The sequence below is a fragment of the Pocillopora damicornis genome, chromosome 3, assembly GCF_964200805.1.
Source record: "Pocillopora damicornis chromosome 3, jaPocDami1.2, whole genome shotgun sequence".
In the NCBI taxonomy this organism is placed as follows: domain Eukaryota; kingdom Metazoa; phylum Cnidaria; class Anthozoa; order Scleractinia; family Pocilloporidae; genus Pocillopora; species Pocillopora damicornis.
The window spans coordinates 17,323,653-17,339,666 of NC_142672.1; the positions used below are offsets into that span (position 1 = coordinate 17,323,653).

At 36.9% G+C, this 16,014-nt stretch overlaps 1 protein-coding gene and 1 pseudogene across 2 annotated transcripts; both read right to left on the reverse strand.

Annotated features, from left to right (window-relative positions):
- Positions 1-5: 5 nt before the first annotated feature.
- On the reverse strand, positions 6-1,405 carry LOC149048580 (uncharacterized; annotated as a pseudogene). Its single transcript, XR_016184731.1, has 2 exons — positions 812-1,405; positions 6-356 (listed from the first exon to the last, which is right to left on the reverse strand). The product of XR_016184731.1 is annotated as an uncharacterized LOC149048580 (transcript).
- A 6,862-nt stretch (positions 1,406-8,267) lies between these two features.
- On the reverse strand, positions 8,268-9,392 carry LOC149048581 (uncharacterized). Its single transcript, XM_089199496.1, has one exon. The coding sequence runs from the start codon at positions 9,390-9,392 to the stop codon at positions 8,268-8,270; it is 1,125 nt and encodes a 374-aa protein (XP_089055622.1).
- Positions 9,393-16,014: the final 6,622 nt, after the last annotated feature.

Genomic DNA, 16,014 nt, shown 5'->3' on the forward strand with positions numbered 1-16,014 from the left:
CAAAGCCCTGATTTCTTCCTCTGTTTGCCCTGGTTCTTCAGCTGATTGTAAGAAAGGGAGAGCTGAAGAACCTGGGAATGTTTCCAGCAACCCAGCTTTGAACTGTTGTTCTAATTCAGCTGGGTCATAAGGAATACAAAGTGGATTAAAATCTCGGCTTTGCAGAGTCTTTTACTGTCACACCATAGCCACCACTATTTGTTTGTAGCTCCTGAATAGGCAAACTTCCCTCATTTCTCTTTCCTTTCTTTTTCCACATGCATTGTCTTGATGTACATGACTGGAGATCATTGAATCGTACGCTTGCTTCCAGATCAAACAGTGCTGCAGCTATGTGGCGACAACCTCCATCTGCCCTATCAAATAGAGACCAAGATGACTGATATTTATTAAACATTGTCCTCACACAAATAAAATGATCAAAAAAGCAAGTGATTTTCAGTCATCTGCTTGTTTTTTCTGTATATTAATCTTATAGCAGGGTGAAACATTTGGTACACTGAAATGTAGCCAATAGCTTAATTTTTTTTTCTTTGAAAGTTAGTAGTGATATATTATCACACAAGTTTCATTTTTAATTTATTCATTTAGTTAGCTGGGTTTTTTTTAATTAATGTATTTCATATATGGCATATCTGTATGTTGTTTACATTAACATTAAAAATAGTCCAACAATTCATCAGCTGATCATAACAGGTAAACATACATCTCTCATTTTAGACTTTTAGCTCGTATATATTTCAAATGACTCTGGCTCATTGTACATCTTAAGGCTAATTACCTTATAGTAAGAGTAAATGAAAATACATACCCTCCTTTGCATGGGCAGTAGGCTGAATGCACACTTCCATCCTTCTTTAAAATAAAAAAAACCCTTATATGTTGCTGACCCATCGTCAGCCTTGGACCTTTCAGTTGGCTTTACAGCAAACAGAAAATAACTGTAACTGCTAGCACTAGATTGTGGCGGATGGTAACAAAGGTCTTCTACGTGTCCATCGAAGTACAACTTGTATCCCAGAAGAGATTTGTAACTTTTTAGGCTTTCGGCGTTATACCCGGGATCCTTTCACACCAGATAATTAAAAAGATCAGGAAATGTAAAGTCTGGTACTTCCGAAAAATTGTGGGTCCATTTACTAAAAGCCTGATTTTCTTTGTTCAACGGATTGGCCAAGTACCCTTCATTGTTAGTTTTCAGTTGCTCTTTCATTGAAATTGCTGGATCGACTGGCTCTTCTTCTTCTGAGATTTTCGGGACTTTTATCTCCTCACTTTTTACACAAAGTTCTACTAGTTCATTCTTGCGCTTTCCCGAGCTTTGAATGCCTCTTTGTTTTAAATATTCTTTTAACCAAGGGACTGGTTTAGTGCTGAAGATGTCCGCACCAGAGCTGGCATCCATTTTGTCCTCTAAGCCTCGTTCACATGTTGGTTTCTAGTTCTCAGGAACACGCGTCCGAGAATGTCGAAAGGACCCTATTAGATTGCGATTTCCTGGAGCATTCTGGCGCAAACGCTCAAAATACTTACAGACGCATATACAAGTCGTATTAATCGCGGCTAATCCACACTGAAAGATGTTATTGAGCGATAGTTTTGGAACGGATTGAGTCGCGAACGCTTGAAAGCCGTGAAAGCCTTGAATGCCTTGTATGCTAGGTATGCCAATGTCTTAGTTGAAAAACGTTCACTTGTTGTAAAAAGCAAAATATGAAATCTGAAACCAAACTGCATATACTCTATGCAATCTATTGAACAACACTACTACCGTGAGACTGAAGAACATAACTATAATGGATGCAAACTGCTTGTGAAGAAAGACGACATAATGGATTCACTTGATGGCAAGGAACGTAGCTACGATAACAGTACGAATGGTATTAATTTCACGATCAGAAAGGTGAATCTTATGTTTGTTTTCATTGTAGTTGTATGGATATTCTTTTTTAATAAATATGTGATCCAAAACCCTGTGTTTTTTGTGTATAATGTTATTATGTTAAATATTGTTTACGCAATTGTCTTGTCACAGGCAGCCCAAGCTCACGTCTCGAGAAAAAGCCAACGATTAATTCATGAATGCGTCACGCGCTGTGTGACTCGGTGTTAAGTTACGAGAGGAACTGCACGTTATAAGGAATAGTATAGGGAACGAAGTATGGTCGATTTACAACGATACATATTTCGAAATATGAAAATTTTTCTCGTAAAATCAATAAAACTTACTCATACCCTGTGTATCCGTTGTATTTTCTGGCGATTTCTGCCGTTTTAAGCTTGCTTTACCATCACTGATATTCACTTCATCTACTTTTATTACGTTGGTAAAATCTGTACAGACATCACACCAACCAACTCGCGCCCAAAGTAAGAAGACTATATTGAAGGCTTGAAGTAATATTGCGATGGATTTTCATCAAGAAATGGGCCAGGAATATTCCACAATAGTGCAAATAATCGTGAAGGCGGATCGCAGAAAAGCGATTGCGTGACGCTCGGTAAGCTGTAAGATGACATGTTTTTATATACCAGACGTAAAAACTCTTCAGATTCTTAGTCTGCATTTTGTACCTAGTCTGCAGTCTATATTTTGTATACGGTCTGCAGTCTGCTTTCTGCATTTTGTACTAACAGGTATCCGTGGCTCCAAGACAGTTTATTTTTGGTTACATTTATTCGCAAAACACACATTATTTACCACAAAATACCTGTGAGTGAGGTAATTCGACATTTTCGTTCTTTCCCACATTAATATTCTTCTCTCCTTTTGTAAGAATGTAGACATCACTCACAATGTTTCAAGTAATCCACATCCACCCACCCTACAAAAAAGTAACTCTTGCATGCATAGCATGTCTATGTTTTGAAATAGGTGTATGCCCTTGGCCAGACTTGAGCGCACTATTTCAGTATGCTAGTCCGACACCCGTAGTATCACTACACTTAATTCCAAGGATCCAGTACCATCCAGGTATCCCAGTTACCCTGCTCACAGGGTCTAGTTTGATCAAAAACATGAATGGCAATAGAAAAACATGAATGGCAATAGAGGAAATTAGCTAGCACAATTCAAGTTTCCCCTCTTAAGTATTCTGCGATGTTTTTCTATCACATGGTAAAGTTAACAGTTTCCCTCATTTCACTATCTTCTGTTCACTTGTTTCTTTGCTTTCCTAACAATCTTAGCTATTGTTGCCAACAAATGCGAGGAGCATATACATGAAAATGTGTACAGCTAATAACACTTTAATCCCTGAGAGTGACTAGCATCTAGTTTCTCCATTCAATACCACCCCTGAGTCACACATTAAGGTCACGAGGATAAAGGAAATTATACTCAACTGAAGAATCTCTTGTTGTTAAACAAATTCTTCTTGCCAGCACAAAAGGAAATATATAGAGAACAGTTTAGAGAATGTGCATTCTGATATTGGGGTGTAAGGGGTTAAAGACATCATGTAATCAGTTATATATATGTAGGGTAACCGGACATTTCGCACAAGTCTTTTAACACAAGTTTTGGACCGTTCGCACAATTCTTAGTGGTCATTTCGCACAATAATTATAAGTGAAAAACATCAATATCAATGGTATACTGATTGATACTGATAAGACATTTCACCTTCACAAGATCCAGCGGCGAAAACTTAGACATTTATTTACGTAATAACTTCAGCTAGATCGAAATGCTCGTGAACACGATCACTATTCTTACTTGAAGAAAGGAAAGGTAGAAATCTCTCTCTCTATGAAAATGTAAAGAACTCCCTTTTCGAACGACTAATTCTATAACTTTTCCTTTGTTGAACGAAAAACCTTTTCGTTTTGACAGTATCATCCACTACGAATAAGCAAACATGACGACCCACGCTAAGGATACCATGTTGACTTCGAAAGTAATGGTTAATAGTCTTCCCTCCTTGTTCGATCGCATTCAAACAGCATGTTTTATCGATCTGTAAGAGTTTCAAATAAAGCTATTGAAAACTTGCTTCTTATGTCTTCGTTATATAATGAAAATTAGGCATACTGGTAATACGTACAGCAAAAATAGTTCAACGTTAATAAATCGATATTCAGAGAGTGCTTCACATCGAATGTCGACACGTGCAAGTGCTGTGATTTGACAACTTGAACGTGTCAGTGTAGGTAGAAACTGGTGATCTTGTAGAAAGACAAGTTCGATCTGTAATCTTTTTAAAGATCGTAAAGTTTAATACATCTATCAAGTAGTAACCTTTCAAATTATTCTAATAACAATTAACTAGGCGATGAAGAGTTCAGTATCGATCGATTAGCGTCATAGCGACCGTGATGTAAACAATTGATTTCATGAAAGTGTCAAGAATTCAAATAATTTAAAGATTGTACGCTAGCCGTTCGATAAGTAATCATATAAGCTTAAGATCAAAACAAATAAAGAAATCTATATGTACTATAGCTTAAATGAATGTAGGAAAGGACTAAATTTCTACGAGTCTTGACCGAGTAGCGAGTTAAAATATGCATGATTCGTCGGGTAACATGGCCGTGAACTTGTGCGAAAAGTCTTTAGTGCGAAATGTCCTGTATTCTCCCCACTTTCAAAGAAAAGCATTTCGAAAATTTATGCATTAAAGACATAAGCTACCAGCAACAGGTTTTTCCATTGCAAGTGTTTCATATTATCAGATTCTCATCACATTTTTTTGTTACATTTGAAAGCATAAGAATATTTTAATCATTACAATATGTTGAAATCCCCTATTTTAACCCTTAAACTCCCATAAGTGACCAAGAAAGGATTTCTCCTTACAATATCAAAACAATATCAAGCAGACAAGTTATGAGAATAAAGAAAATATCAGTTAGGGGATTATAAGATGATCCAATACTAAATCCTCCAAACTAACATCACAAGAACTGTATAGGAGATAGTAAGGAGAATTACTAATGAGATCTTGGGAGTTGAAGGGTTAAGTCCCATTGGTGACCTAGACAGAATTTATCTTTACACTATTAGTATGATATAAAGCAGAAAAGTAACAATAATTAAGACAAGTATCAATTTGAGGATTATTGGTTGATCCAATTCCAAATTCTCAAATTTAACACCACATGAATTGTATGGCAGACAGTAAGGAGGATTACTCATGAAATTTTGGGAGTTAAAGGGTTAAGACATTTGGTAATTATGTGTAACAGAAAGACAGCAAATGAATATAACATTATACTCCAGTGTTCAATCAATCAAACAATCAATTTATTAATGTCAAAACATAGGATGGGGTTGCCCTGGTCATCCGAGCCAGAGGCTCATGTATAAAACGTATGACAATAAAATACTAAGTTAAAAACAATACAATTATGAAGCAAATTAATAAACTAGCGCCTACATAGGATAATTTAGAAAGCTGCACCCACCTGCGACCCAGTGAATTAATGAATTAATGGAAAAACTAAGAAACTCTAGCAAGACCCTAAGATATACAATAATTGCATTTACAACTGGCTCTCAAGACTGATAGATTAAAGTATTTTAAAAGTTTGCAAAGTTCACTCAAATCGGTTGATCCTTTAATTTAAGAGGGAAGCTGATTCCACATGTGCAAAGCCTTATATGTGAAGGAATTATGATAATATCGATTGTTGTAGGACGGTTGAGTGAGATTGTGATCGCTGTTCCTTATATTGTAGCGCAATATACGAGGTTAGAGAGGTTCTTAAGATCTTTGTTAAGAGACATTTCTAGTGCAGAAATGTCTGTATTAGACGCATAGGCTGTGGTATCCTCAGCGTAGAGCCTCAGGGAGGTTAATTGAATAGAAAAAATTTTTTAAAATTTATTTTTAAAAAAAATTTTTTTTGTGTTCTTATGTAGAATGAGGTTTCAAACTCATATAACTGTTAATCAAATACGATCCAAATTTAAGAAATTGGTGAGTATCAACTGGAATAAAGAGGTTCTTGGATGACAAGGGCTATGGTGCATGGTTTGATAAACTGTTTGCAATTATAAAGACTAGAGATACTGCCAGCCTGAGCAGGCTATTGAACCATCAGCCCTTGAATTGGTCCCAAATGAAGATCAGGCTTCAAGCAGTAGACATAGCCTGAGAGAGCGAAATAGAAACCAAACCAAAAGATTGTATGTCCCAGTGAAAGAAAGTAAGCGAAGTTGCAAAAAAGACCCTGTGTGTGAGGCAATTAAGCTCATGAGATGTATTGTAGAAAATGACCCTGCAAAGGCAATTATAAACTTCATGAGAGAAGGTGTACAAAAGGCCCGTCAAAATGAGTTGCAGTGTACTGATTTGACACTTTTAGTGCAAAGCAGCAATGTATGTTGTTGTATCTGATCTCGGTTGGTGCTGTTGGGTTTTTATCATGGGTGCTATTGAGTTTTTCTGTATCTTACTATTTTGTGTTTCATGGCTTTAACTGGTGTTCACAGTTATAGGGGAGGGGAATGTTATCTACTACCTACAAATTATCTTTTATATCCAAACCCTTGGAGTGGACAGGAAATGCAGTGCCCCCAGTTAGGATTCTTTTCAAGCAAGGCTCGTTCCTCAACCACCACCCAGCCCCACCACAAAAATATGAAAATTTCCTTATTTAAGAGAAGAAAGAAATTTTAATGTTGATATCTGTTAACAAACTGGTTCACAGAAAATTAATCTCTTTGACTTGAGCACCCAAAAACGTTTTAGTTTTAATGATATGGGAGATCAATACAGATCATTTGTAGAGAGACTACATGAATTTCAACTCCAAATAGCTGTGGCAACAGTAACATTATTTTAAGTATTAGCAGTGACACTGATACCAGGTTGAACTCATTCATGTTCATTGTTTAATGATCGTAATCAATGCTTGAGGGTATCCAGTGAGGTTCTTCAATCTAGCGATCCCGACTAATATTTTATTTCAATTCCGTAATTCCGACGGTTTATACCGGTCAATCTTGATCATAAAAATGTTTTTCTAGTCATTTCCTAAACGTAAGAGGGCGTCTTTGGTAAGTGATGATTTTCTCAACCAGCATTGATCTGTTGAACTCTTTGGTCACCGTAAGGAGTAAGTTTATCTCTTTTCACCGAAATAATGATATCGTTCATTTTAGAAGTTTTCAAAGATTTGCACGAATAACGTACGCTAGTCACGGAAACGACTTCCTTCCCTTTTAACTTCGATTACACACAAACGTTTTAGTAAAGAGAGGTCAGTATCAAAGATACGAATACAATGTACAATAGATGTGTCTATGAATTGTAACTTTCTTCTTTAACATTCATTAAATCTGTAAACCAGAGTAGCATCAAACCATGTCTGAAAGCCATTAAGAATTGTACGATAATTTCCATATCAGAACATGGTTACAGAAAAGCTAAAGAGATCTTGTACCACAGATTTAGACAGAAACTAATGGAAGCTCTGCATACAATCCTTTCTGCTCGTCTTTGTAAGGACTCTAGAGCATTCTTATCTACTTGTCCACAGCATCCCCACACTGTGTCACAATATTCAATAATTGGTCTTATCATGGAAGTATAAATAATCTTCACACTATGCCAAGTAATGCAGTAGCGAATTCGGCCAAGCATTCCAACCCTTTTACCAGCTTTAGCTAGGATGAATTTAACGTGATCGTTCCAACTGAGACGTTCATCAAACACCACGCCAAGATACTTGAACTGAGACACACGCTTGATAGAAGAGCCATTTACACCAATGGTAAAGGAATTTATATTAGACAGGCGAGGTGATGCGCCAAATACCATAGCTTCAGTTTTGTAAACATTTAAAAACAAACTGTTCTGACGAAGCCAACATTCGATTGCTTTAAGTTCTTCGTTCAATCTTTCTTGTAATGCATCGACTTTGGAGGCGGGGTAAAACAAAACGGTGTCATCCGCATACATAAGCATACTACAGCGATTCACAACATTGAGAAGATCATTTACATGAAGCATAAATAGTAAAAGTCCCAAAATGGATCCTTGCGGGACTCCAATGGAAATGGGCTCTAGGTCAGATGATACACCCTGGAAGTCCAAGACCTGAGTTCGATCGTGGAGATAGTCTTTAAACCATGCAAGCTTTTTATCTAATACACCCATATAAGATAGCTTTTGTAGTAATAAGTCATGATTAACTGTATCAAAGGCTTTCCGAAAGTCACTAAAAACTGCACCTGTTAACATCCCTTGATCCATGTTCCTTCTTATGGTGTCTGCAAGTGAAAGAGCAGCAAATTCGGTGGAATGACGTTTTCGAAAACCTCATTGAAATGGACTCAAAATATTATGTTCACGCAGATACTGATAAAGCTGATGATGAACAGCCCGCTCCAGTAATTTTGAGACAGTGGGTAGAATTGAGATGGGATGATAGTTATCCATTTCCACTACCTTGCCCTTCTTAAAGAGAAGAATAACTCTTGTGGACTTGAAATCCAATGGAACACGTCCAGATTTTAAAGAAAAATTAATCATCTCTGCCAAGGGTTTAGCCACAATATCAGCAGAATCAATCAAGAGACGAGCAGGAATATTGTCCAGTCCCATCGCTTTTCCTGTTTTCAAAGCACGTAATTCAGCTTTGACAAAATCCTCCGAGACTTTATCAAATTTAAAAGCTGGATGCTGTGCAATTCTATGATGGATGTTTTGGGACCCAGTTGAAGACGAGAATGCATATGGTAAGCATTCCAAGAGCCGAGTAGCTGCACCGACGAAAAAATTATTAAAAGCACTTGCAATAGTCTTTTTATCGGTGGTTATTGACTGTCCAGTGTTTATTTTTGGCGAAATAGCTGTTTTCTCGCCAGGTAATATTTTCTTCATTGTTTTCCAGAAAGCTTTATGATCTTTGCCACTGTCTTTACTAAGACGATGATCATATGAAGCTTTGGCTTTCCTTATACTGTTAGAAACTCCATTTCTGCAGCACCAGTAATTAGCCCAGGCCTCAGACTTATTCGTCTTCCTTGCTTTCTTGAGAAGAAAATCACGTCGGCGCATACTGATTTTAATGTTTTTATTTAGCCACGGACACACGTCTACACCTCGCACACGCTTATGAATGACTGGAGCATGCTTGTCGGCAGCAGAGACAAGAGATGTTTTAAAATGGTCCCAAAGCTCATTCACCCTTGCAGTTTGTCCATCAATAGAGTTCAAATTCCAATCAATACCAGCAAGGTCCCTACGGAATTCACTTGATCCGTAATTTGCATAGTTCCTAAATGTTTTCATTTGAGCAGGAGCTTTTTTCCAATTTAATTTTCGAATACAATAAACTAACTCATGGTCACTAAGATGCAAAGAGGCAACTCCGAAATTGCTTATATTTTGTGGACAGTTGGTCGCAATAAGATCTACCAAAGAAGCAGAGTCTTCAACCATCCTTGTAGGACTAGCTATTAGCTGTTTAAAACTCATACTTTTGAACAACGATTTGAGTTGTTTTCTGTCAGGACTGTTACGCTTAGATGACAAAGCAGCAATTAAAGTCGCCGTTAAGAATTGTTTCTTTTCCTTCGACTGCAGCACAAGCCAAAATATTGTTTCCTATCATCTAGTTCTTTGAGGTTTACATTAGCTAACCACTCCTTTACTTTCTGTGTAGTGAACTTGGTATCCTTTTCGGAGGGGTCTTCTTCTGTGATTTGGATCATTGACTTAATCCTTACTATGCCTGCTCTTTCTGCTACGAAGACATCATCTTCAAAATCCTCAAAACGCTAAACAATGTCATCATTTATCTGTTCCTTTAGGAGCAGTGTCTCTTTTTCTTTCCTAATCTGCATCCTGTTTTGCTTCCTTGATTGTTAGTTGTGCATCGAGCTTGGCTTTTTGTGCTGCAATTTTAGCATCTATCTGAACTTTTTCCTTTAACTGCTCCACTTTTAATTCAGCCAGATCAGCTTCCCTTGCAGCAGGAACACCTTGTCGTCACTCAACTAATTGATCACATCAGCGAACAGATGTATCCTTTCCAACATGGGTTCCAGAGAGGGAAATCGTATGTATCGCAACTGCTTCAAGTTTTTTCATGAAATTGGAATGGCACTGGACATTGGCCTTGAAACTGATCTGGTATACCTTGACTTTACCAAGGCATCTGATTCAGTATGTCATCAAAGGCTTCTTTCCAAACTCAGGTGGTTCTAAATTGCTGGTCTACTTCTGCGCTGGTTTGGTAGGGTTACCGGTCACCTCGCCACCAAGCAGACTCGCCACCAGCGAACTCGCCACCAAGAAACGATCTCGCCACCAACGTACTCGCCACCAAGCGAAGTCTTCTCGCCACCAACCACCAATAAAGAGATATACGTTTATAAAGTTTGAGTACAGACAAGCGAACAAACTTATCGGTTTCGAACGTGCTTTCGACAACATACGTTTATAAAGTTTGAGTACAGACAAGTGAACAAACTTATCGGTTTCGAACGTGCTTATCTTACTAATCAGCCGAACATCCTACTGTCCTCGACTAATCTCTTAATTGGTGGTTGGTGGCGAGAAGACTTCGCTTGATGGCGAGTACGTTGGTGGCGAGATCGTTCCTTGGTGGCGAGTTCGCTGGTGGCGAGTCTGCTTGGTGGCGAGGTGACTGGATACCTTTGGTAGCTATCCCACTGGTCTCCGATCGTAATTCGTTGCAGTCGTTCAACACTCGGTTGAACTAGCTAAAGTGGTTCAACTCGACAAAATGCACAACTATGCTAATAAATTCAACTGCACAAACTCCACACTCTAACTGAATTGGTTCGAATTGATGGATAGATAGATAGATAGATAGATAGATAGTTTATTCACCTTAAGAACTTGCAGCCAAAAGCTGAATTGCGATAAGGTTTGCAAACGCGAAATTTCCAGCTTACTTAATTACAACTAATTAATTAATTTCTTAATTAAAAACTGTTACAGAATGACAAAATTACAAGCATGCGTCGAATTCCTATGTAAAATAAGAAACAAAATAATATCTAATTATCACCTACGATAAACGTAACTTAAGAGAAAGCTATTCTTGCATCTTTCCGTTTTACACCTCGGGTGAATAAATGTTCTTTGTTCTCTCAGATAGTAGCCAGGTTGGTATTTGCTTGGAAGTAGTTTATGAAGACTGTGAGATTGATTTGCACATATTTCATTGAACAACTTTGCCGCGATTGCCTCTTCTATCATACAGCGTTAAAAGTCCAGATATTTCCAGAGCCTTGGCATATGAAAGCTTGGGATAAATAATCTTCATAGCACGTTTTTGAAGTCTTTCTAGGTCTTCGCTTAGATAACTTGGTAAAGCGTGATGGAAAACTGGGCTGCCGTTCTCCAGAGTAGACCGAATGCATGTAATGTAAAATAGCAGAAGCTCTTTTGTGGCGACATGTGATCTCTTTAACTGTCTTAGAAAATAAAGTCTTGTAGAAACCTTCCTAACTAGCTCTAACACATGGGCATTCCATTTTAAATCACTAATTATACTGATTCCTAATAATTTTATTTTATTTTATTTTATTTTTTTAAACATTTTTTTTTATTTTCACTTAAAGCACAAATACTAGAATAATACAAACAAATACAAAGTTAATTACACTAACGCATACGCTACTCACTAACACTAATTACGAAATACTGCGTTACATTACATTCACAGTCGGCTAGATTTAATTTATGTTGTGGTTATATAATAATATAAACCTAATTTGTACAAATACTTCTACATCAAATTCCTTTTTTGGTAGTACTGTTAATACCCGATACTCATTTATTGAGTTACAATAACATGTTTTCCCATTTTTTATAATGAATAGATTCTTTTTTATTCTTTTTTGCAATCAAAACTTCAAATTTCCGAGTTTCAGATGTTTTAGCCTTCAGTAAGAATACAGACGGCTTGATATTTTTACAACGACATGAATAAATGGTATATTTTCCAAGAATGATTGTGATTTAACAAACAATTCCCAGGGATATTATCGGAAATACCAAAGAGGATTGTTACCTCATCAAGCTTATCAATTTTCATATTGTAAGTATTTAACCAAGAAATAACCGAAAGCCAAAAGTTTTTAGTGTAGGTACAGCTGATTAGAAGATGCTCAAGAGTTTCTTCGTGATCTCCACAAAAGGTACACATCGGAGAAGGAACCAAATTCATTTTATATAGGATTTTATTGGTGTAGAGAATACGATTTAAGATTTTGTAGTGAAAGGCTCTCGTTCTGGTGTCAAGAGTGACTCGACCCGGCAATAGATAAATATTTTTCCAGTCTATATTACCTGAAATATTATATACGGAATTAAACTTAGATTGGGCAGTCGGAGAAATCTGGATTCGTTTGACCAGGGTGGAATAGATTGATTTTGAAGTCATTCTAGTTATATCTTGAACATCGTCTGAAACAGTTTTGTCAATTCGGTTGTTATTATTCTCTCCAACGTTAAGGAGCTGTTTCCTGTTAGGCGGAATGGCGGAAAAAATGCCTTGTAGGAGTAAGTAATCTGACAAGGAGAGATTTTTCTCTCTAAAAGCGTCCCACCTTTTTAATTTTGAGTCATTTGAGAGAATATCTCCAAGTTTCACAAAACCTGCTTCTTTTATTCTCTTGTTGTATATTGATTTCTTGTTAATCAAGAGGTTCTGGTTGTTCCAGATAGTCACATTTAAAACGTCCTGTTTTGTAGCTATTATATCGTGATTGCCATTAAAGTCAGACAAAACTTCAAGACGTTCTTTATAAAAAGAAGGTAGTTTACAGGGTAGGCGCGATGGATTGAAATTGCACTGAAGCAGAAAACTGGTTCCTACATTCTTAAGATAATGAGACAAGAAAACTTTCCACGGACTACTATTATCATCTAAATACCTTGCCAGACACACAATTCTTTGAGTTTTAATTAAAGATTCAGGGTGAGGCATTTTGAGGCCACCGTCTTCGTATTCACTAATTAAGGCTAGTCTTTTGACTTTGTCTTTGCCTCTCCACACGAAATTGAATATCACAGAATTTATGCTTTTAATTATATCCTTATCAAAAGAGATAAAGGAGGCCCGATACATAAACTTAGGCATAGCAAATGTTTTGACTAATCGAATTTTACCAATTAATGTTAAGTTTCTCCATTGCCAGCAACTTAAGGACTTTCTTATTGACTTTAAAGTAAGGTCAAAGTTAAGCTCTCTGCTTTTACGCTGATCATAAGTGAAAAATATATACCTAGTATTTTAATTGGCTCATTCACCTTATTAATATCGAGAGCTTCGTGATTTCGATAGGAACTTCCTAACCAGTAGGCTTCTTTTTTGTCCTTATTTAGTTTAAGCCCTGAACATTCACCATATGTGTTCAATAAGGAACTAAGAGAGTCATAAGATTCCTTATCGCGTAAAAAGTTTGTTAAGTCATCGGCGAAAGTGATACATTTGATTTCTTTGTTTTCTACTACTATACCTTTTATATCTCGAGTCTGTTTGATAGCGGTAAGGAGGGTTTCCAAGGCTAAAATAAATAAATAGGGCGAGAGAGGGTCACCCTGTCTAACCCCTCTTCCGATTGAAAAAAGAGGAGTTGCTACACCATTATTCATAATGCAGCTGGATATATTAGTATAGAAAAGACGTATCCACTTAATAAAGGATTCTCCAAAATTGAACTTTTCCAAGGTCTTAAAAAGGAAGTTCCAACTTAAGGAGTCAAACGCTTTCTCGAAGTCAATGGTCACCATGAGACCGGGGAGATTGTATAACTTTGTATAGTCCATAATATCACCTATAGTTCGTACTGCATCAATTAAGTCGGAAAGAACTTTCTCGAGTCTTAATGTTATAGCTTTGGACGCAATCTTAACATCCACGTTTAACAGAGAAATGGGTCTCCAATTCGCGACATATCTTTTATCCTTGTTTTTCTTCTCAATAAGTTTTATAATTCCTTGTTTTTGGGAGTTTGCCAATTCTCCTTTTCCATTGGAACTGTTTAGAGAGTCAACTAACAAATGTCCTAAGGTGGGCCAAAATACTTGATAAAATTCTGCTGTCAGGCCATCGTTACCTGGGGATTTTCCGTTTTTAAACGTTTGTAGAGCTTTAAAACACTCCGCCTTTGTAAGAACCCCTTCACAAATTTGTTTGGCATCTTCGTTTAAAGTTGGCAAACGACATTGGTCAAGAAACGCATCGCTAACATTGTTATGATTGGGTGGGTCGCGGTTAGAGTACAATTCAGTATAGAAGTCATACAATTCTGATAAAATTGATTTGGGATTAGTTATTAATTTACCGCCTTTATCAAAAAGTTTACGGACGCAAGAGTTGCTCATCTTTCTACTTTCTAAATTTAAGAAATATTTGTTATTTTTCTCACCATGTTCATACCAATTGGCTCTAGAACGAATAACATTACCTTGAATAATATAATCATACAGTGAGTTGTACTCAGATTTGATCGTTTCCAGCTGTACAGCGTTATTTTCTATCGGATTAGAGTCAAAAATCTCTTGGCATTCTTTCAATTTATTCTCGATTTCGCAAAGACGACTTCTCCTTTCTTTTGCCTTTGTTTTGCTATATTTCATTGTTACTTGTCTTATTTTGTATTTAATTAAATCCCACAGAAGACCTTTGTCTAACACTTCATTAAATTCTACTAGCCACGAGGGAACGTTGTCTTTTATAAGATTGATATATTCTGGATCTTCTAACAGGCTAGAGTTAAATTTCCAATATGACGGCCCAGTTGGTTGCATTTCAACACTGTTAACCTGGAGCACAATAGCAGCGTGGTCTGTTTTAATGGCAGAAATTATACCTGTGCTGTCCACGTCATCTTGAAAATCATCGCTTATTAGTCAGTAGTCTAACCGATGTTGGACTAAAGGCTTATTTTGTTTCCACGTGTAACGCTTTTTGTCCGGGTTCCTTTGTCTCCATATATCTACTAGGTTAAAGTCTAACATTAGCTCGCGGATTTTGGTTACCACGTCTTTTTTTCTGTTTTACTTCCATAGCTATCAAGTTGAAGACTTAATGGCACATTAAAATCACCTCCCATAATAAACCTGTAGTCCTGGTCATAGTCACTCTCAAGTAAAGTAGTCCTAAGGTTTTCATAGAAGTCAACAGCGTCATGGGTATTGTTAGGAGCATAAATATTGATCAACAAAACGGGAGAATCTTGAACTAACGCTTCAACGATGACGAATCTGCCCTGGCTATCTTTCTTGACCGACTTCAACTCAAATTGAAGGGTCTCGCGTATTAACACCAGAACGCCTTAGCTATGATTGGATCCGTGCGAATAATACATATCTCCCAGCCACTGAAATTTACAACTATCAAAAACATCTGGCGTACTATATGTCTCTTGCAAAAAAATAATATCCGCTTTCTGGTTCCTAGCCCATGTAAAGATCGATTTGCGTTTGTTGAGATCACGAATTCCTCTAACATCGAAGGATAGAACATTAAAGCAAACGTTATTCATAAGAGTAAGTTGATAGATATTACATTCTTAAAATATGAAAATGAGCCGGGTATAAAAATCGAGTGCGGTTTGAATGAAATAAATTGGTATCTAACAGACTGCGATAAAACTACATGAACATAAAACGAAAACGAGAACGAAAACGAAGACTGAGGGCGAAAATAAGTTAACCAATCCCACATACCTCTTGCTTCAGAAGAACTGTTTACGAGCACGAACAAACGCCTAGTACATCATTCCACCCGAAACCCTTTCACCGGAATGTGAAAAAAAAAATCAAACTGGTAGTGCCCATGAGGTGTGAGAAAGAATATGCATAACGGATAAAGTAGAAAGTGACAAAAATGGCAGGAATTTTCTACTGCTTCTTAAATTAGCATTTTCTAGAGAAAAAGAATGATCATGATAGCAACGTTAACCCAAATAAACTTATTACATTTTACATTTTGACATATTTACCGTTGATGTAAAATTTGTCGGGCTCCGATCTACTAAAATAAGCACGTTTACCGTCCTTCCTGGCATTCTTTAACTTC